Source organism: Delphinus delphis, chromosome 6 (genome assembly GCF_949987515.2).
Source record: "Delphinus delphis chromosome 6, mDelDel1.2, whole genome shotgun sequence".
Classification (NCBI taxonomy): Eukaryota; Metazoa; Chordata; class Mammalia; order Artiodactyla; family Delphinidae; genus Delphinus; species Delphinus delphis.
The window spans coordinates 100,037,934-100,060,586 of record NC_082688.1 but is presented as its reverse complement, the minus strand read 5'-3'; the positions used below and the strand labels follow the sequence as shown (position 1 = coordinate 100,060,586).

The following is a 22,653-nucleotide window of genomic DNA, read 5'->3' as shown; positions in this document are numbered from 1 at the left end:
TACCCAGATTCTCCTTCATTTGAAGAGTTCTAGGTCTGTAAACAGGATGGGAATTGATTGAGGGGACATGACTCTGTTTTAATGATTCAAGTTAGACTTTTGATCACTTGACCTAGAATTTTTCTACTTATACATATCTTGTACAAATTTAGTAGACTTTTCTATGTATTTCAGTTCTAGGAATGCCATGATCAACCCACCAATGTCATAGGTTTCTGCAAGTAAGACTATTCTGAGCACTACTTTGACTGCTGTCCATTTAATAACCACACCCAGCTTACGTTTGGCCACTGAGTGCCACCACTTGGCCCCTGCCACCCTGGGATCCAATTACCCTCATTACATTTAGATTTCCCAGTTCAGTAGCCGCAGTTCCCATAGTACTTTCTGGTCTACAGAGAAGAGCAATCACAGAGCTCTTCAAGGATGCTAGGGACCCTTCACAAATTTATTTCCCAGAGTACTAGTGAAAGATGTGTCCTCTGGAACATCCCAGAGTGTGTGAGCAGGTCTTAAATGTCAAACCCACTCTAACATTCCAATCTCTTTGAGTCTTTCCCTTCCTCTGTAGTATACCAAGGCAGGTCTGGCATTTCAACTTCATTTACCGTGAGCTACTTTTTAGTCAATGTTTCAGCCAGCCAACAAACTGAAGAAACAAACAATTAGAGCCCTTTGTAACTCCCAAATTGCAACATTAGTTGACCCATATCAATAAATGTGGCCTAATCCAACTTTATGTTCTTTCTACCATTATTTCACAACCTTAATATCCATCCCACACATATTCCCGAGATTCTATTTAAATTGGAAAAATCAAGCAGCTCTTTTGGCATGTACTGAACAATTTGTATTGTGATTCAGCCACTAGATACTGGGTTTGGTTTTCAGCACACTCACCTCTGCAGCTACAGGAAATAAGTGTCTCTTTCAGGGCAGACATAGAAGCTCTCATGTCATTTATGCAGTGCTTAAGCTGGGAATTAAAATCCTTGAGCTTATTGTTTTCTACCCCCATTGTGTCCAGCAAAATTAAAAGCAGGCAGCCAATCTCACTTTGTTCATTAGTTTTATAACAATGTTCAAAGGAATCAGCAACAAAAACAAAAAAAAGACAAATGGAACTACATAAAACTCTGAAACTGTGCATCATAGGAAACAATCAAGAGTGAAAAGACAGCCTACTGAATGGGAGAAAATATTTGCAAGTTGTATATCTGATAAGGGGTTAATATCCAGGGTATATAAGGAAATTTTACCACTCAACAACACAACAAAGATAACCTAATTTAAAAATGGGCAAAGTTCTTGGATAGACAATTCTCCAAAGAAGGCAAAAAAAATGGTTAATGAACATATGAAAAGATGCTCAACTTCACTAATCATAAGAGAAATGCAAATCAAAACCACAATGAGATATCACTTTACATCCATTAGGATGGCCACTATCAAAAGAACAGAAAATGACAAGTGTTGGTGAGGATGTGGAAGGACTGGAGTCCTTGTGCACTATTGGTAGGAATATAAAATGATGCAGTCATTATGGAAAACAGTATGAAGACTCCTAAAGAAAGATTAAAATAGAATCACCATATGATCCACCAATTCCACTTCTGGGAATATAACCGAAAGAATTGAAAGCAGGATCTCAAACAGATATTTGCATACTCCTTCATATATGAGCTGCATTATTCACAATAGCCAAGAGGTGAGAACAACCCAAATGTTCACCAACAGTTGAATGGAGAAAGAAAATGTGTTATATACACACAATCGAATATTATGCAGCCTTGGAAAGGAGGGAAATCCTGTCACATGCTACAACAAGTAGCCAGTCACAAAAGGACAAATACTGTATGGTTACACTCATAGAAAGTATTTAAAGTACTCAAAATCATAGAAACAGAAAGTAGGAAGATGATTGCCAAGGGCTGGGGAGAGTGGGGCAGGGAATTAGTCCTAACAGATACAGAGTTTCTATTTTGTAAGATGAAAGTTCTAGAGATCTGTTGTACAACATACACTGTGAATATACTTAACACTACTGAAATGTACACTTAAAAATGGTGAAGATGGGGCTTCCCTGGTGGTGCAGTGGTTGGGAGTCCGCCTGCTGATGCAGGGGACACGGGTTCGTACCCCGGTCCGGGAAGATCCCACATGCCGCGGAGTGGCTAGGCCTGTGAGCCATGGCTGCTGAGCCTGTGCGTCCAGAGCCTGTGCTCCGCAACGGGAGAGGCCACAACAGTGAGAGGCCCGTGTACAGCAAAAAAAAAACAAACAAAAAAAAACCGGTGAAGATGGTAAATTGAAAGCTGTATATTTTTACCACAATTTTTAAAAGAAATTCCAAAAGTTATTAAAATAGTAAAATAAAATATACCTTTAAAATATAAAGATATAAAAGGTATTATAAATATAAATGGTCAACTAGACCTTGTCTCTTTTATTTTTCACTTTTAACATTTTATTAGAGTTTATAATAAAAAAATTTTCCAAGTTACCATCTTCATAGCTGGATCACAGAAGCAAAGTGTGAAACTAAACTATGAAAATGCAAGTGTAGTAAAGCTATTCCATGTCTATTGATATTTTTAATACCTTTTTTTAGTTATAAAGGTAGTACACATAAGAGAAGGTCTAAAGGGGCTTCCCTGGTGGCACAGTGGTTGAGAGTCCGCCTGACGATGCAGGGGACATGGGTTTGCGCCCTGGTCCGGGAAGATCCCACATACGGCGGAGTGGCTGGGCACGTGAGCCATGGCCGCTGAACCTGTGCGTCCGGAGCCTGTGCTCTGCAACCGGAGAGACCACGACAGTGAGAGGCCCGCGTACCACAAAAAAAAAAAAAAAGAGAAGGTCTAAAAAGGATATTCATCAAAAACTCTTTATAGTGTTAACCTCTAAGACTTTGTAAAGGGGAGAAATTGCACTTTTACTTCTGAATTTAAATTTTTTTTTTACAGTAGGTTCTTGTTGGTTATCTATTTTAAATATAGCAGTGTGTACATGTCAATCCCAAATTCCCAGTCTATCCCTCCCCACTGCACCCTTCCCCCCAGTAATCACAAGTTCATTTTCTAAGTCTGTGAGTCTGTTTCTGTTTTGTAAATAAGTTCATTTGTATCACTTTTTTTAAAGATTCTGCATATAATCAATATAATATGATATTTGTCTTTCTCTGTCTGACTTACTTCACTTAGTAAGATAATCTCCAGGTCCATCCACGTTGCTGCAGATGTCACTATTTTGTTCTTTTTCATGGCTGGGTAATACTCCATTGTATATATGTACCACATTTTCTTTACCCATTCATGTGTTGATGGACATTTAGGTTGCTTTTGTGTCTTGGCTATTGTAAACAGTGCTGCAATGAACATTAGAGTGAATGTACCCTTTCGAACAATGTTTTTCTCCAGATATGTGCCCAGGAGTGGGATTGCTGGATCATACAGTAGCTCTATTTTTATTTTTTTTAAACCTCCATACTGTTCTCCATAGTGTCTGTACCAATTTACATTCCCACGAACAGTACAGAAGGATTCCTTTTTCTCCACACCCTCTCCAGCATTTATTGTTTGTAGATTTTTAAATGATAGCCATTCTTACTGGTGTGAGGTGATATCTCATTGTTTTGATTTGCATGTCTCTAATAATTAGCAATGTTGAGCATCTTTTCATGTGCCTATAAGAGACCTTGTCTCTTATTTGATTAGAAGATCCAGTGGTGATATTTTGCATATCCTCTATTGTAACATCAATCCATGGACTATCTGTGCACTCTTTTTTCTTAATTTATTTTTTATTGAAGTACAGTTGAATTATAATGTGTTAATTACAGCTGTATGGCAAGTGACTCAGTTATACATATATATATACTTTCTTTTTCATATTGTTTTCCATTATGGTTTATCACCGGATATTGAATATACCTCCCTGTGCCACACAATAGGACCTTATTGTTTATCCATTCTATATATACCAGTTTGTATCTGCTATTCCCAAACTCCCAATCCAACCCTCTCCCACTCCCCTCCCCCTTGGCCATGCACTCTTTATTATAGGAAATAAAGGCATCAGTGTGTTTAAGTCTAATCAGATTAGAGAACCAATTCTAACCCATCATCCTTAAGATTCTGTTCTGCTAGAATCTCTCAAAGTACCAAAAATTTGTTTTAGTAAGAATTATCCAGAGAAAAAGATCCAATAGAGATTGTATGTATAGACAGAGATTTATTTTCAAGAATTGCTCATGCAGTTGTGGAAGCTGGCAAGTCCAAAATCCAGAAATCGGCTAGCAGTCTGCTGGATATAGAACTTCATGGTTGACAAGTTGTTTCTTGTTTTTGTTTTTTTTCCTTTAGCACTTTGTATTTTTCCCTCCACTGCCTTCTGGCCTCCATTATTTCTAATGAGAAATCAGCTAATAACCTTATTGAGAATCCCTTATATGTGATGAATCATGTCTTACGTGTTGGGTTTGTGTTTTTTTTTTACTTTTTTCGATACTACTTCCCCAGGTTGGGAGTGGGTAATTTGCATGCCTGCTGCTTTCCTTGGCTCCCTCTCTGGATTCAAACCCTGATTCCCCATCACCCATGGTCACCACTGTCCAGGCAGCTACTACCATCAAAAGTTGATAGGGCAGACATTTGAATGGGTCATGGCCCCCATGGGGCCTGCAATGGGCCGAGGTTACCTAGAGTCACCGAAGCCGGCAGCACTGCCCTCACTGAGGCTAGTGGGGAGGCTGACCTGGTTGCTTTTGAGCTGATAAATGCATGCACCACCCCCAAGGGGGTAAGCACTCATTGGTATGTATTAGTTTTTGAATTACCACAGTTATCCAAGTAGGAGAGGAGTGAGGGACCAAAGGAAAAATATATATATTTATATATATTATATCAAAAAATATATCCTAGTTTGATATAGTCCCATTTGTTTATGCTTTTGTTTCCCTTGCCTGAGGAGATGTATCCAAAAAAATATTGCTAAGACTGATGTCAAAGAGTGAACCCCTGAAGTTTTCTTCTGAAGGTTTTATGGTTTCAGGTGTTACATTAGTGTCTTTAAACCATTTTGAATTTAAATTTTTATATGGTGTGAGAAGGTAGTCCAGTTTATATGTAGCCTTACAGTTTTCCCAACACCATTTATTGAAGAGGCATGTTTGTTCCCATTGTATATTCTTGCCTCTTTTGTCATAGATTAATTGTCTATATAAGTGTGGGTTTATTTCTGGACTCTCTATTCTATTTCATTGATCTATGTGTCTGTTTTTGTGCCAGTACCATACTGTTTTGATGGCTGTAGCTTTGTAGTATATTTTGAAATCAAGGAGTGTGATACCTCCAGCTTTGTTCTTTATCAAAATTGTTTTTGGCTATTTGGGGACTTTTGTGTTTCATTAAAAATTTTAGAATTATTTTTTCTATTTCTGTGAAAAATGTCACTGGTGTTTTGATAGGAATTGCATTGAATCTGTAGATTTCCTCAGGTAGTGTTGTCATTTTAACAATATTAATTCTTCCAACATATGACCATAGTATATCTTTGCATCTTTTTGTGTTGTCTTCAGTTTCTTTCATCAATGTCTTATAGTTTTCCAAGTACATTTCATTTACCTCCTTACTGAGATTTATTCCTAGTTATTTTATTCTTTTTGATGCAATAGTAAATGGGATTGTTTTCGTAATTTCTATTTCTGATAGTTCATTGGTAGTGCATAAAAACAGAACAGATTTCTCTACAGTAATTGTGTATCCTGCAACTTTACAGAATTCATTGATGAGCTCTAGCAGTTTTTTGGTGATGTCTTCAGAATTTTCTATGTATAATATCATGTCATCGGCAAACAGTGACAGTTTTGCTTCTTCTCTTCCAATTTGGATGCCTTTTATTTCTTTTTCTTGTCTGATTGCTATGGCTAGAACTTCCAGTAGTATGTTGAATAAAAGGGACAAGAGTGGGCATCCTTTTCTTGTTCCTGATCTTAGAGGAAATGCTTTCAGCTTTTCACCATGGAGTATGATGGTAGTTGTGGGCTTGTCATATATGGCCTTTATAATATTGAGGTGTGTACCCTCTATATCCACTTTGTTGAGAGTTTTTATCATATATGGAGGTTGAATTTTGTCAAAAGCTTTTTCTGAATCTATTGAGATGGTTTTTATTCTTCAGTTTGTTAATGTGGTGTATTACATCGTGTATTGAGCCATCTTTGCAACCTTGGGATAAATCTCAATTGATCATGGTGTATGATCCTTTGAATGTATTGTTGGATTCAGTTTACTTATATTTTACCAAGGATTTTTGCATCTATGTTCATCAGTGATATTGGACTGTAATTTTTCCCATATATTTGTCTGTTTTTTGTATCAGGGTAATGCTGGCCTCATAGTACGAGTTCAGAAGTATTTCTTCCTCTGCAATTTTTTGGAATAGTTTGAGAAGGATGAGTGTTAACTCTTCTCTAGATGTTTGGTAGAATTCCCCTGTGAAGCTATCTGGTCCTGGACTTTTGTTTGTTGGAATTTTTAAATTATTGATTTAATTTCATTATGGGTAATTGGTCTCTTCAAAATTTCTATTTCTGCCTGATTCAGTCTTGAGAGATTGGACATTTCTAGGATTTTTTCTTTTTTCTTTTTTTTTAGGTTTTTCTATTTTATTGCTCTATAACTATTTGTTGTAATCTCTTGTGATCTTTTGTACTTCTGTGGTGTCAGTTGTACCTTTTCCTTTTTCATTCCTGATTTTATAGATTTGGGCCCTTTCTCTTTTTTTCTTAATGCGTTTGGCTAAAGGTTTATCAATTTTGTTTATCTTTTCAAAGAACCAGCTCTTAGTTTCATTGATTTTTTTCTATTGTTTTTAAAATCTCTATTACATTTATTTCTGATCTGATCTTCATGATTTCTTTCCTTCTACTAACTTTGGGTTTTGTTTGTTCTTTTTCTAGCCCCTTTAGGTGTAAGGTTAGGTTGTTTATTTGAGATTTTTCTTGTTTCCTGAGGTGAGGTTGAATTGCTATAAACTTCCCTCTTAGACTGCTTTTGCTGCATCCCATACATTTTGGGTCATTGTGTTTTCATTTTCATTTGTCTCCAGGTATTTTTAAATTTCCTCTTTGATTTCTTCAGTGATCCATTGCTTGCTTTGTATTGTATTATTTATCCTCAACTTGTTTATGTTTTTTGCAGTTTTTTTTCTTGTAGTTGATTTCTGGTCTCATAGCGTTGTGATAGGAAAGGGTGATTGATAAAATGTCAATTTTTGTAAATTTACCAAGAATTCTTTTGTGGCCTAGCATGTGATCTATCCTGGAGAATGTTCCATGTGCATTTGAAAAGAATGTGTATTCTGTTGCTTTTGGATGGAATGTTCTCTCTCTATATCTATTAGATGGGATCTAATGTATCATTTAAGGTCAGTGTTTCCTTATTGATTTTCTGTCTGGATGATCTGTCCATTGATGTAAGTGGGGTGTTAAAATCCCTTACTAAATTTGTTACTGCCATTTTCTCCTTTTGTGTCTGTTAATATTTGCCTTATATATTTAGATGCTCCTATGTTGAGTGCATATATATTTATAATTGTTATATCATCCTCTTGGATTGATCCTTTGATCATTATATAATGTCCTTCTTTGTCTCTTATAACAGTCTGTGTTTTAAAGCCTATTTTGTCTGATATTAATATTGCTACCCTGGCTTTCTTTTCTTTTCCATTTGCATGGAATACCTTTTCTCAGCCCCTCACTTTCAGTGTGAATGTCTTTAGTGCTGCAGTGAGTCTCTTGTAAGCAGCAGATTGGAGCATTTAGTCCATTTACATTTAAAGTAATTATCAATAGATACGTATGCATTGACATTTTGTTTTTTTTGGGGTTGTTTTGTAGTTTTTTGTTCCTTTGTTCTTCTTTTCCTCTCTTCCCTGTGATTTGATGACTATCTTTAGTGTTTTGTTTGGATTACTTTCCCTTCGTGTGTGTATCTAATACAAATTTTTGAAATATGGTTACCATGAGGCTTATATACAGCAATCTATGTGTGTGTGTGTGTGTGTGTGTGTGTGTGTGTGTATGATTAAGTTGATGCTCTCTTAAATTTGAACACAGTTTAACAACAGTGCAACTGTATTTTTACTCTCCAACCCCCAATCTTTACTTTTTTTGACATCATATTTTACATCTTTTTGTTTTGTGTATCTCTTAATTACTTATGGTGGATATAGATGATTTTACTTCTTTTGTCTTTTAGCCTTCCTACTGGTTTTATAAGTGGATTTACAACCTTTACTGTATATTTGCCTTTATCAATTAGCTTTTTACTTTCAAAATATTCCTGTTTCTAGTTGTGGTCTTTTCTATTATGCTGAGAGAAGTCCATTAACATTTCTTGTAAAACTGGTTTGGAGGTGCTGAAGTCATTTAGATTTTGCTTGTCTGTAAAACTTTTGATATCTCCTTCAAATCTGAATGATAGCCTTGCCAAGTAGAGTTTTCTTCATTGTAGTTTTTTCCCTTTTATCACTTTAAATGTATTGTGCCACTCCTTTCTGCCCTACAGAGTTTCTGCTGAAGAGTCAGTTGATAGTCTTATGGGAGTTCCCTTGTGTGTAACTTGTTGCTTTTCCCTTGCTGCTTTTAATACTCTCTCTTTATCTTTAATTTTTGCCATTTTAATTTCAGTGTCCTTATGTGGTTCTCTTTGCATTTATCCTGTTTGGGACCCTCTGTGCTTCCTGAACCAGGATGTCTGTTTCCTTTCCCAGGTTAGGGAAATTTTCAGCTATTATGACTTCAAGTATGTTCTCTGTACCTTTTCCTCTTTCTAGTCTCCTTCTGAGACCCCTATAATGCAAATTTAGTACACTTGATGTTGTCCAAGGTCTCTTAAAATGTCCTGTATTTTTAAATTCTTTTTTCTTTTTTGTGCAACTTGAGTAATTTCTACTACTCTGTCTTCCAGTTCACTGATCCATTCCTCTGTATCATCTAATCTATTGTTGCTTCCTTCTAATATATTTTTTATTTCAGTTATTATATTCTTCAGCTCTGTTTGGTTCTCCTTTATATTTTCTAACTCTTTGTTAAATCTCATTGTGTCCATTCACTCTTCTCCCAAGTTCTTTTATCATCTTTGTGATCATTACCTTGAACTCTTTATTGGGTAGGTTGCTTATCTCTATTTTCACTTAATTATTCTGGGGTTTTATCTTGGTCCTTCATTTGGAACATATTCCTCAGTCACCTCATTTTACTAATTCACTGTTTTTATTTCTATATATTTGTATGTTGGTTACATTTCCCAATCTTGGAGAAATGACCTTTTGTAGGAGATGTCCTATGTCCCAGCAGCACACTCCCCTATCATCACTGGAGCTATATGCTCTAGGGGTGCCCCCATGTGTGCTGTGTGGGCCCTTCTGTTGTGGCAGGCTGACTACTATGGGTGGGCTGGTAGGCATGGCTGGCCCTCAGTCCACTTGGCTGCTAGTCCCTGCCTAATGTGGTGTCTGCTCGCCACTGGTGGGCAGGGCTGGGACACAAGGTGGCTGGCTGTGGAGCCCCAGGAATTCCAGGCCTAGTTCTGGCCCACTGGTGGTTGGAGCAAGGTCCCAGGGTGGCTGGTTGTGGGACCAGGGGTCCCAGAGCTAGAGTCAACTGCTGAGAAGTGGGACCAGTTCCTGACATGGCTAGCTACAGGGTCTGGGGTGTCCCAAAGCTGGTGTCAGCCCACTGATGAGTGTGGCTGGATCCCAGAGAGAGTGGCTGAGGGGCCTAAGATGTCTCAGAGCTGATGTCAGCCTGCTGGTGGGCAGGGCTGGGGCCCAGGTGTTCACAGGGCTAGTGCCAGCCCACTGATGGGCAGAGATCATTCCTGGGGCCTTTGGCTGCAGGTTCGCATTCCTTGCTAGATTTAATTCTAGCTACCCTCTTGAAAAACTGATCCAGTGATGTCTGGGTAGTAGCCCTTTTTTTTTCTCATCAGAGATGACACAGTAGTCCTGGATTGCACTCTGAACGGCTGCTGCAGCCTTTGTGTACCAATCTACGTTCAGATCCTGTGCCTCAAAAACTAACAGTGCCTCCTCAAGTAAAGAAAATCCCCTTGCCATTTCCTGCATCATGAAACTCTTCAGTTCTTCAGTTACTTCTTCTTCGTCTTGTTGCTCCACTCTCTCAATTATTTTCACTTTTCTTTCCATCATTATCGCTTGGCGCTTCTTAGTACCAGATACATCACTGCTGCTTTTATGCTTGCTTCCGGACATCCTGGGCTTGAAATAAAGATACTGTACTACTGTATTCTATATAGTATGTACAATAAAATACACAAAAGCACAACCACTTGTAGAGGATGCACGCACGTGACGATGTATGCCAAACACATGAACTAACTTACGTGATTGGACATCCAAAAGCATGTTCATATCTTTGAAAGTTCGCAACTTGAATGTTCGTATGTAGGGGACTTTCTGTACATCAAAATTTAAAACTGTGCATCAAAGGAAACAATCAATAGAATGTGAGAAGATATTTGTGAATCAAATAACTGATAAGGGTTTAATACCTAGAACATATAAATCAATCCTACAACTCAAGAACAAAAAGACAAACATCCCAATTTAAAAATGGGCAAAGAGGGCTTCCCTGGTGGCGCAGTGGTTGGGAGTCCGCCTGCCGAGGCAGGGGACACGGGTTCGTGCCCCGGTCTGGGAGGATCCCACATGCCGCGGAGCGGCTGGGCCCGTGAGCCATGGCCGCTGAGCCTGCACGTCCTAAGCCTGTGCTCCGCAACGGGAGAGGCCGCAGCAGTGAGAGGCCCGCGTACCGCAAAAAAAAAAAAAAAAAAATGGGCAAAGGACTTAACTAGACATTTCTTCACAGATGATATACAAATGGCCAACAAGCATACGGGAAGATGCTCAACATCATTAATCATAAGAGAAATGCAAATTAAAACCACAGTGAGTTATCACCTCATACCAATTTGACGGTTACTATTGCAAAACAGAAAATAATGTGTTGGTGAGGAGGTGGAAAATTGCAATCCATGTACACTGTTGTGAGATTGTAAAAATTGTGCATCTGTTGTGGAAAACAGTATGGTGGCTCCTCAAAATATTAAAAACTAGAAATACCATATGATCCAGCAATCCTGCTACTGGGTATATATCCAAAAGAATTAAAAATGAGGTCTCAAGGAGATATTAGTACACCCATGTTCATAGCAATATTCATCATAGCCAAGAAGTGGAAGAAGCCCAAGTGTCCATTCATGCATGAATAGATAAACTAAATGTTTTATACACATGCAATGGAATATTATTCAGCCTGAAAAAAGAATGAAATTCTGACACATGTTACAACATGGATGAACCTCAAAAACCTGTGCTATGTGAAATAAGCCAAAAACAATTTTTGTATGATTCGGGACATACGTTCCCAGGCAGCAGCAGCTCCTGCAAGGTCTCACCTCAGTGCCTGGAGAATGCCTCTGTATTCCAAGGCACAAAGCCACACTTTCTCTGGATCTTTCTTTGACTCTTTACATACAGGACCCATTTTTCTTTCCATTGTTTTGGAGGATGGCATGAACTTTAACTGAAGGCTTGTCTGTGATTGTCATATTACTTCTGATCTTGTTTGTGTCTTCCACTGACCTGGACCTCATTGAGGACAGGGATTAAGACTTTCTTCTGTGACTCTCTAGGGACCTGATGGTGCTGTCCAATTTAGTAGTCACTAGGTCCATGTGACTACTGAGCACTTGAAATATGGCCACTCCGAATAGTGAGTGATGTAAGGGAGAAATAATCCCTGTATTCTAAGACATACTTTGAAAAATGAATGTAAAATATTCGACTGTTTTATGTTTATTACATCTTTAAGTGATATTATTTTGAATATATTGATTAAAATGCATTATTAAAATTAATTTGAGCTGTTTCCTTCTGCTCTTTTAACGTGGCTCCTATAATATTTGAATTTTTTATTGACTTGTAATATATTTATGCTGCATTGTTAGTCAAGGGTATATAGTAGATGCAGAATTGATGAACTGGCTGATGCCAGGTAAAATGAATTTCCCCATTTGGATTCTGTTGATGGCCAAAAGAGGAGTCTCCCAGTCACCACTGCCAGCCCCTGGGAATCCTGTGGGGATTCATTTACCAGATTTTCTCTCCCTTCCCAGGATACCATGTATCAGAAGGTGGAGAAAACTGTATATCCTGTACAAATGGAGTGGACTTTACTAATCACTGGAATATGCTCCCTTCCTGCTTACCATGTACAATCTGTAAATCAGGTACAGAACATGGGGACCCATAACAAGTGCAGGCATGATGAGGTGGGAATTGTATCCAACATGGAATCAGGACATCTGGATTCCAATTCCAGTCCTTCTTGGTCTTCATCATACCCTGTTTTATGATTATGTCTTAGGTCAATACAAAAAATAGAAATTATTTTTATAATGCATGCCACATAGTATGTAAATCTTTTAAATCATCAGATGAAAGTGGTGGGAAAGTAATCTGTCCTTTGATGGGGGAGAGGGATGGGATATGTATAGTTACAGCATAAGAAAAGGCCTGGCCAAGTGGAAAAGTGCTAGGTTTGAGCTTTGACGTGGGTCTAGTCCTGGGCCAGGCCCCTCTTAGCCCTGTGCTCTGTGCTCCTGGCAGAGACTTGGCCTCTCTCAGCCTTTACAACTTAGGGCCCCTCTACCTCTCCAGCAGGGCTAGGTTTTGGGAAGTCACCCAAGGGTTCCTCTCCATCCAGGGTCTCTCAGATTATACCTGGCCCTTCCTACTGACCCTGTGAGCTATAAGATTTCCCTCCTTGTCCTAATGCATTAAATAATGAATCATGGTCCTTTTCTCACACCTCTGAGTATTGGTGACAGGTGAACAGGGGCTGTCCTTTATGTGCCCCACATGTGTTGCTGCAGAATTTGACCCCCAAAGCTACAGTGAACTGAGGAGAGCTGAGTGGGTGGGTGTTTGGTTGGTGAAGAAGGGTCGAGGGTCACGCAAGGGAAACACATCCCCAAACCTTATCCTTTGTCTTCAGGTGAAGAGGAGAGGACCCCTTGCACGGCGACTAAGGACACACAGTGTCAGTGCAAACCTGGAACTTTCCATGAAGAAGACTCACCTGAGTTCTGCCAAAAGTGCAGCACTGGGTGAGACGTGGGAGCCTAGGTGGTTCCCAACAGTTCAAGGGAAACACTACAGAGCCTCGCTTCCGCCCCAGGGAAGCTTCCGTCCCTGTGCTGGTGGGGTCTCCTGAGCCTGCAGCAGCCCCTCCCCATCCATCTGCATGTCCCTGCACTGCCCCCTGCATCTTCCCACACCTCCTTAGCACCACTTCCCTTTGGCCAGGTCGGCTTTTCTATTGGACACAATAGGCCACTGATTAGATCCATGATGCAGTCAACAGAAGTTTTAATTTCTTTAAAAAAAAGATATCAAGAGGGGAAAAAATGAGTAGAATGCAGCTGGGCTTATATTCATCTTTATAACAATTCAGTCATAAAATGGAATCTTTAATATTTTTTTATGCAGGAAAGGGCCCATGAATACAAAAGTGCCCACAGCCAAGTCATAATAAGATTGAGCATGTAGCTCCTTCAAGGTTCCTTTAAAGCCCTGAGCCAACTCAGCTGACCTCACATCCAGCCCTCATTCCCCCAATAAGAGGGAATGAATCTTTCCTATTTAGGGACATAGGGGCCAATAGTAATTTGCTCTCCTCTGACGCTCCAGTGCTGGCTGCGATTGGTAGGAAGAGTCAACAGGTGGAGGACAAGAGGATCCTTGTATTAAAGCTTGACTGGAGGATGAGGCTTGGCTTGTGCCCAAACCCTTCTGACCCTTGACTTGGATGAGATGCCCCCTCACATAGGCTTCCCCTGCAGCCCAGGGAGGCCAGTGCAGGCCTTGCAGAGAAGGCCCAGCTCCTGAAGGGGCAGCTCTGAACACTCAGCAGGAGCCCTGGGGGCTGGAGTGCACAAGCCCAGATCCTTCTCCCCAAAAAGGGGGACTGAAGGGACCCTGCCCTGAAGACAGTAGGAGCCCGTCCCTCCTCCACTGTCTTGTCAGGGAACACTGGGTGAGAGATTGTTCCCTCTTTCTCCTCATCTGGCCAGCTTTCCCTGACGGATCCCCTCCATGTCCTCCCTGTGTCTGTACCCAGGTGCCCTGATGGGATGGTTATGGCCAAGCCCTGTAACCCCTTCAGTGACCTCAAATGTGTGGACCAAAAATCAGGTACCCAGGCCAGTGGGGAGGCCCCGGTTCCTGGTGAGACAGTGACCATGCGCCCAAGACTGCCCACCACTCCCTCTGCCTCCTCAGACACTTCACAGCTGGTGATCACAGTTGTAGCTGTAATTACACCTGTCTGTCTCCTGCTGCTGGTGATCATATATCTTTTCTGGCGGTTCTGCATTCAAGGTGAGGTTCTGGGAGGGAAGGGGGAGGTGCTGGCCCCCTCCTCCATCTCCCCAGTCCTCCTGGCTTGGCTCTGATCTTGTTCCCCGGGATCCCCCTCCACCTCCCACCTCACCTGCTCCTACGAAGCCGGGATCGCATGAGTCCCCCATCTCAGCGACGGTCCCCTCTTCCCCCTGGCCAAGTATGGTGGGCGGGGAGCAGGGTCAGTTCTTAATGTCTTTAGGACCCCCAGCCAGGGCAGAGAGGTGGTCAGCACCTTGACTGGGTGACAAGAGTCAGGGGAGAGGGTCGTTCAGCAGAACCCCCCAGAGATTTTACATGGGTTTCATTTTCCCCCTTCTCTTCTCCCTCCCTGAGGGTTCTCCAGGTTTGGAATGGCCCCCTCCCTGTCACCAGGCCCGGGGCTCCTTGTTCAGTGTCTGAGCCCCCAGCCCACACCCTGTCCCTGGCACTGTCCCTGGGGAGGGAGGTGCTGCAAGAGGGCGTTCCCCACGGCTCAGGCGGATGCCTCCTCTCTTCTAGGTGGTGGTGTGGACCCTAAGTGCATGGACAGGGTGAGTTGGTTTCTCCAGGACCTGGTGGCATCAGGCCCTCAGTAACTGTTTGGCCCTGGGTGGACACGGTCCCCAGTTTGTCCTATGCTGTTGTCCCTGGCTCTCTCAAGTGGCCTGAGGGCTCTGGGCTGACAGTAGGAGAGCAACTGGCCTGTTGAGAGCAGCTCTAAGGCTGGTTGGCAGTGCTAGCCCTGTCCCTCTTCCTGCTTGTGAGACGCCCTCACCCCATAACCCTGGATGCACCCTGGGGTATGGGGGGGTGTCAGGCAAGGGTGCTGAACCCCCCTTAGCACAGCACTAGGGTCCTGGTGCCATCAGCAGAACCCTGGATGTGTTGAGTCTGTGCCCACCTCGGGGGGGACAAACGGGAGTAGGTAAGGAGGCAGAGCCCACCATGTTCCCCCAGACGCTGCAGGGATCTGTGGGTATGGACTCCTGAATCAGCTCCTTGCCTTCCCAAGGTCTCTTTCTGCTGCTCCTGTCCCCCAAGAGGTCCTGGGGCTCTGGACAATGCCCATAACAACATGCTGATCAACAGAGATTTGCTGTCCATTCTGGTGCCCAAGAAGGACCTAGAAGACCAGGAGCAGGACAAGCTGACAGGTGTCATGGTACAGTCTCCAGTGGAAGCAAAGCATCTACTGGTGAGTGTGTGGTGAGCTTTCTTCTTGCCCAGGACTGAAGTAGAAACAGAGAAAGACCAATGTTGGTCAGGTCTCCTGTCCCATGGGGAAGTGGTGATAGAGGGATATCAGGGTCCTGAAGGGGAAAGGAACCTGCTACCCTGACATGGTAGACTGTCAGCTCTATGCAATATTGTGCTGTTTATTATCTGTCCAGTTCTCACTGTTTCCTCAGTCTAGAACAAGGAGGCACAGAGTGGGCACTCCCATATTTGTTGAATGATTGAATGAGGGCTGCATACTATTCCACTGCATAGTTGTAAAATAATATAGTAAGCCATTCCTCCTAATAATAGGAATATCAAATTTGTTACAAAATTATTATTACACTGAACATACATGAAAATAAATCTTAGTCCTGGGCTTCCCTGGTGGCGCAGTGGTTGAGAGTCCGCCTGCCGATGCAGGGGATACCGGTTCGTGCCCCGGTCCGGGAGGATCCCGCATGCCACGGAGCAGCTGGGCCCGTGAGCCATGGCCGCTGGGCCTGCGCGTCCGGAGCCTGTGCTCCGCAATGCGAGAGGCCACAGCAGTGAGAGGCCCGCGTACCGAAAAAAATAAATAAATAAAAAATAAATCTTAGTCCTGATAGCTGATCATATTTGTATAGTGGCTTCTTAGAAGAAGTAGAATTTTGGGGTCAACTTGTAGAAGTGCTTTTCTACTGTCTACACACACATGCACATCCAGTTTGGGTTCATATCTGTTCATCAGTTTTGACAGTGAGTAGTCAACCTGTGCAAACATTTCTCATTCTTCATAAGGTTGGAAAGTCATTCCCCACAACATAAGATGAAATTCTTTAATTTCTTAGAGTTTTTAAATTTAATGATGATTTTTAGCATTTAACAATTTTAGCTAACTGGAATTTATTTTGTGATATGATATGATGTGAGGAGCTCCCTGAATTCTGAGTCACTGTCTCCTTCCTATAACCCTATTTAGCAACTGCTTCTCCCACTTCCCTCTGTTTTAGGCCTCTCCTTTATCACATGTGAAATATTTATACGGACAATGATCTCTTTCCATCTAGAGTGTTCTTTTTGGGGTTTTTTTCCTGCATTGACAGTTGACCCTTGAACAAAGCTGGGGATAGGGACACAAGACCCTCCAAAATCCACATGTCTGTGGCTCTGCATCCTCAGGTTCAACCAACTGTGTATCATATAGTACTGTAGTGCATATATAGTGAAAAAAATCCACATGTACATGGACTTGTGCAGTTCAAACCCTTGTTGTTCAAGGGTCAACTATATACTGCATTCTTTTTAAAGAGAAAGTATAAAAGGAAGCAAACAAACAAAAAAGACAAATAATCCCCCCATCCTGATTAATCACTTTTCACATTTTTTCACAGTAGTTAATACATATCCACAGTGAGAAAATTTAAACAGTATAGAAAGTTTCTCAGTGAGTCATGAAAGCCTCATCCTATAATCTTTCTCTAGCCACTTAGTTCTTTTTATTTCAGGTAACTATGAGGTATAATTTTCTCTGATTCTTTGCTGAAATTGTTATGCATGTCATCTATATACTATACCAATGAAACTGTTTAGTATGTTTTAATATCTGAGAGAGCAATACCTCTTACTTTTTCAAAATTTATTGTTTACCCAGATAAAATTTAGAATTATTTTATAAGATATCCTCCACACCTAAAAAAATTATTGAAATATTTTGTATTACCTTAAATTCATAAATTAATCTAGGAAGAATTAAGATCTTGTTAATATTCAATATTGCTCTTATCAAAGAAGATAACATTGAGAGATTAAACATAATGGTGGAGTAGAAAGACCCTGAGCTCACCTCCTCTCACAGGCACACCAAAATTATAACTATTTACAGAGGAACTATTGGTGAGAAATAGCAGAATCTACCAGGAAATATCTTCTACAACTAATGATATAAAGAAGGAACCACAAGATGGCTGAGACATAGTACAGTAAAAACCCATATTGCCGGGTGATCAACCCACAATTGGGAGGCTAATTACATTTGCAGAGGTTCTGCCCAAGGAGCAAGGAATCTGAGCCCCACATCAGGCTCCCCAGCCCAGGAGTTCTGCACCAGGAAGACAAGCCCCTAGAACATTTGGCTTTAAGGCCAGTGGGGCTTACTTTCAGGAGACCCAGAGGTTTGTGGGATATAGGAACTGCATCTTAAAGGGTGCACATAAAATCTCACAACCACTGGGACCCAGGGAAGAGCAGAAATTTGAAAGAAGTCTGGGTCAGACCTACCTGCTGATTTTGGAGAGTCCCGGGGAGGCAAGAGGCAACTGGTTCTCATCCTGGGAACACTGACACTGCTGGTAGCAATTTGGGGGAGTTCATTCTACCACATGGACTCTGGTGCTGGCAAGCACCATTTTGGAATTCTCCCTCTAGCTTATTAGCCTTGGGATCCAGCCCTACCCCCACCCACCAGCCTATAGGCACCAGCACTTGGATGCCTCAGGCCAAGCATCTAGGCAAGCAGGGACACAGCCCCACCCACCAGCAGGCAGCCTGACTTAAGACCACCTGAGCCGACAGTTGCCCCTGGACGTCCTTGTCCACCAGTGGGCCCGGGACCCAGCCCTGCACACCAGTGTGCGGGCACTAGTCCCAGGAAATCATAGGGCCCTGCAGCCAGAGACCCAGCTCCACCCACCAGTGGGCAGACACCAGCCCCAGGATCTACTGCGCAGCAGCCCCAGGAACACTGCAGCCCCTCAGCTGCCTTGTCAGGACCCAACCAATACATCAGCAGGCTGGCATCAGCTCTGGGACCCCACTGGGCTCCAGCCATGCACAACAGCAGGCCAACTACAGGCCAAGGGGACACCTTGAGCCCCTCAGCCAGTGGCCCCAGGATCCAATCCCACCCACTAGTGGGCTGACACCAGCTTCGGGACACCCACAGCTCTGCATCCAGAGATCTCAGGATCTGGTTCTGCATACGGGTGACTGGCACTAGCCCTGATAACCCCTGAGGGGGACCACATCAACATACATTGTAATTAAAATAGCAAAAATTAAAGATAAAGAGCGAATATTAAACCACAAGGGAAAACAACAAGAAACATACAAGGGAACTCCCATAAGGCCATGAGCTGACTTTTCAGTAGAAATTGCAGGCCAGAGGGAGTGGCACAATATATTTAAACTGTTGAAAGGGGAAAACCGACAACCAAGTATACTCTAACTGGCAAGTCTCCCATTCATATTTGATGAACATATCAGAAGTTTTACAGACCTAATGAAGCTAAAAGAGTTCAGCACCACCAAGCCAGATTTACAAGAAATGTTAATGGGACTTCTCTCAGTGGAAAAGAAAAACCCACAACTAGAAACACAAAACTTACAAAAGTAAAAAGTTAATTGGTAAAGGAAAATACACAGTAAAGGTAGTAAATCAACCACATACAAAGGTAGTAGGAAGGTAAAAAACAGAAGTAGTAAAATTATCTATATACACAATAAGTAGTAATGAAATATAGAAAACAAAATGATATAAAATATGATGTCAAAAACAGAAATTGAGGCACAAGAGGAATAAAAAAGCAGGGTTTATAAAATTCTTTTGAAATTAAGAGATCAGCAAATTAATCACACAAATACATACAGATAGTTTGATTATATAAACCTCACAGTAACCAGAAATCAAAAATCTATATTACATACACACATAGAAGAGAAAGGAATACAAACATAACAATAAAGAGAGTCATCAGTCACAGGGAAGAGAACAAAAGAAGAAAAAAGGAAAACTAAAAAGAATTACCCCCCAAATCTGAAAACAATTAACAAAATGACAATAAGTACACACTTATCAATAACTACTTTAAATGAATAAAGACTAAACGCTCCAATCAAAAGACATAGAGTGGTTGAATGGCTACAAACCAAGATCCATATATATGCTACTTCCAAGAGACCCACTAGCTCTAAAGACACACATAGACTAAAAGTGAGGGGGATGGAAAAAAGTATTCCATGCAAATGGAAATAAAACAAATCCAGGGTAGCAATACTTATATCAGGCAAAATAGACTTTAAAATGAAGACTGTAACAAGAGAGAAAGAAAGACATGACCTAATGATCAAGGGATCAATCCAAGAAGAAGATATAACAATAGTAAATATATATAGACTCAATATAGTAGCACCTAAATACATAAAGCAAATATGAACAGACATAAAGGGAGAAATTGACAGTAACACAAGAGTAGGGGATTTTAACACTCCACTTACATCAATGGACAAATCATCTGGACAGAAAATCAATAAGGAAACACCGGCCCTAAAAGACACATTAGACCAGACGTACTTAATTGACATATATAGAACATTCCATCCAAAAGCAGCAGAATATACATTGTGCTGTACAGAAGTGCTCATGGAACATTTCTCCAAGATGGATCATATACTAGGCTACAAAACAAACCCAATAAATTTAAGAAATTTGAAACCATATCAAGCATCTTTTCTGACCGCAACGCTATAAGACTAGAAATCAACTAGTAGAAAAATAAACTGCAAAAAACACAAACATGTGGAGCCTAAACAGTATACTGCTAAGCAACCAATGGATCACTGAAGAAATCATAGGAGAATTTAAAAAATATCTGGAGACAAATGAAAATGAAAACACCATGATCCAAAAATCTATAGACACAGCAAAAGCAGTTCTAAAAGGGAAGTTTATAGTGATATAAGCTTACCTTAGGAACCAAAAAACATCCTAACCTTACACCTAAAGGAACAAAAAAAAAAGAAGAATAAATAAAATCCAAAATAAGTAGAAGGAAAAAACATCCTAAAGATCAGAGAATAAATAACTGCAATAGAGACTAAACAAAAAAATAGAAAAGATCAATGAAATTAAGAGCTGGTTCTTTGAAAAGAAAAAGAAAATTGAGAAACCTTTCACCAGACTAATCAAGAAAAAAAGTGAGTGGACCCAAGCCAATAAAAATCATAAGTAAAACAAAGAGAAGTTAAACCAACACCACAGAAATATAAAGGATCATAAGAGATTAATAGAAACAACTATATGCCGATAAATTGGACAACATAGAAGAAATGGAAAAATTCCTACAAATGTACAATCTCCAAAGACTGAACTAGGAAGAAATAGGAACAGACCAACTACCCATAATGAAATCAAATCAGTAATCAAAAAACTCCACAAAAACAAAAGTCCAGGACCTGATGGCTTCAAAGGGGAATTCTACCAAACGTTTAGAGAAGAGTTAACACCTATCCTTCTCAAACCATTCCAACTAATTGCAGAGAAAGGAATGCTTCCAAACTCATTCTATGAGGCCAACATCACCCTGATACTAAAAGCTGACAAAGATATCACAAAAAAGGAAATTATGGTCCAATGTCACTGATGAACATAGATGGAAAAATCCTCAACAAAATATTAGCAAACTGAATCCAACAATACAGTAAAAGATATATACACCATGATAAATTGGGATTTATCCCAGGGATGTGAGGATTTTTCAACATCTGCAAATCAATCAATATGATACACCACATTAGCAAACTGAAGAATAAAAACCATATGATCACCTCAATAGATGCAGAAGAACATTGTGACAAAATTCAAAATCCATTTATAATTAAAAAGTGGGCATAGAGGGGACACACCTCAACATAATAAAGGCCATATATGACAAACCCACAGCTAACAACATACCCAATGGTGAAAAGCTGAAAGCATTTCCTCTAAGATCAGGAACAAGACAAGGATGCCCATTGTCACCATTTTTATTTAACATTGTGTTGGAAGTCCTAGCCACAGCAAACAGACAAGAAGAAATACATATAAAAGGCATCCAAATTGAAAGGGAAGAAGTAAAACTGTTACTGTTTGCAAATAACATAATAATATACATAGAAAATCCTAAAGACACTCCTAGAAAACTGCTAGAGCTAGTCAATGAATTTGGTAAAGTTGCAGGACACAAAATTAATATACTGAAATCTGTTGCATTTCTATACACTAACAACAAACTATCAAAAAAGAGAAATTAAGGAAACAATTCCATTTACCATTGCATCAAAAAGAATAAAATATCTAGGAATAAACCTACCTAAGGAGGTTAAAGACCTGTACTAGGAAAACTATAAGACACTGATGAGAGAAACTGAAGATGACACAAACAAATGGAAAGATACACTGTGTTCATGAATTGGAAGAATTAATATTGTTAAAATGACCATGCTATCCAAGGCAATCTACAGATTCAATGTAATCCCTATCAAAATACCAATGGCATTTTTCATTGAAATAGAACAAATAATCTTAAAATTTGTGTGGAAACACAAAAGACTTGGAATAGCCAAGACAGTCTTGAGAAAGAACAAAGTTGAAGGTATTATATTCCTTGATTTCATACTATACTACAAAGCTACAAAAACAGTCACACAGACATACTATACTACAAAGCTACAAAAATAGAATAGAGGGCTTCCCTGGTGGCGCAGTGGTTGAGAGTCCGCCTGCCGATGCAGGGGACACGGGTTCGTGCCCCTGTCCGGGAAGATCCCACATGCCGTGGAGCGGCTGGACCCGTGAGCCATGGCCGCTGAGCCTGCGCGTCCGGAGCCTGTGCTCCGCAACGGGAGAGGCCCGCGTACTGCAAAAAAAAAAAAAAAAAAAAAAAAAAAAAAAGCCCAGAAAGAAACCCATGCACTTAGGGTCAAGTAGTCTATGACAAAGGAGGCAAGAATATACAATGTAGAAAAGACATTCTCTTCAGTAACTGACGCTGGAAAAACTGGACAGCTACATCTAAAAGAATGAAATTAGAACATTTTCACACACCATATACAAAAATAAACTCAAAATGGATTAACAACCTAAATGTAAGATGAGAAACCATAAAACACCTAGAAGAAAACATAGGCAGAACACTCTCTGACATAAATCATGACAATATTTTTTTG

General features: G+C 40.6%; 1 protein-coding gene across 2 annotated transcripts in view; it reads left to right on the top strand.

Moving 5' to 3' along the window:
- LOC132427551 (tumor necrosis factor receptor superfamily member 10B-like) overlaps nucleotides 1–22,653 on the top strand; it is a 48,524-nt gene that overhangs the window by 13,663 nt on the left and 12,208 nt on the right. The window contains exons 3-8 of one of the 2 annotated variants that reach the window (XM_060015170.1): nucleotides 12,204–12,317; nucleotides 13,085–13,196; nucleotides 14,210–14,283; nucleotides 14,371–14,469; nucleotides 14,992–15,023; nucleotides 15,485–15,667. In XM_060015170.1, coding sequence (XP_059871153.1) covers nucleotides 12,204–12,317; nucleotides 13,085–13,196; nucleotides 14,210–14,283; nucleotides 14,371–14,469; nucleotides 14,992–15,023; nucleotides 15,485–15,667 — 614 coding nt within the window. Of the gene's footprint in view, nucleotides 1–12,203; nucleotides 12,318–13,084; nucleotides 13,197–14,209; nucleotides 14,470–14,991; nucleotides 15,024–15,484; nucleotides 15,668–22,653 lie in introns of both variants that reach the window. The other variant, XM_060015169.1, reaches the window with a different exon arrangement.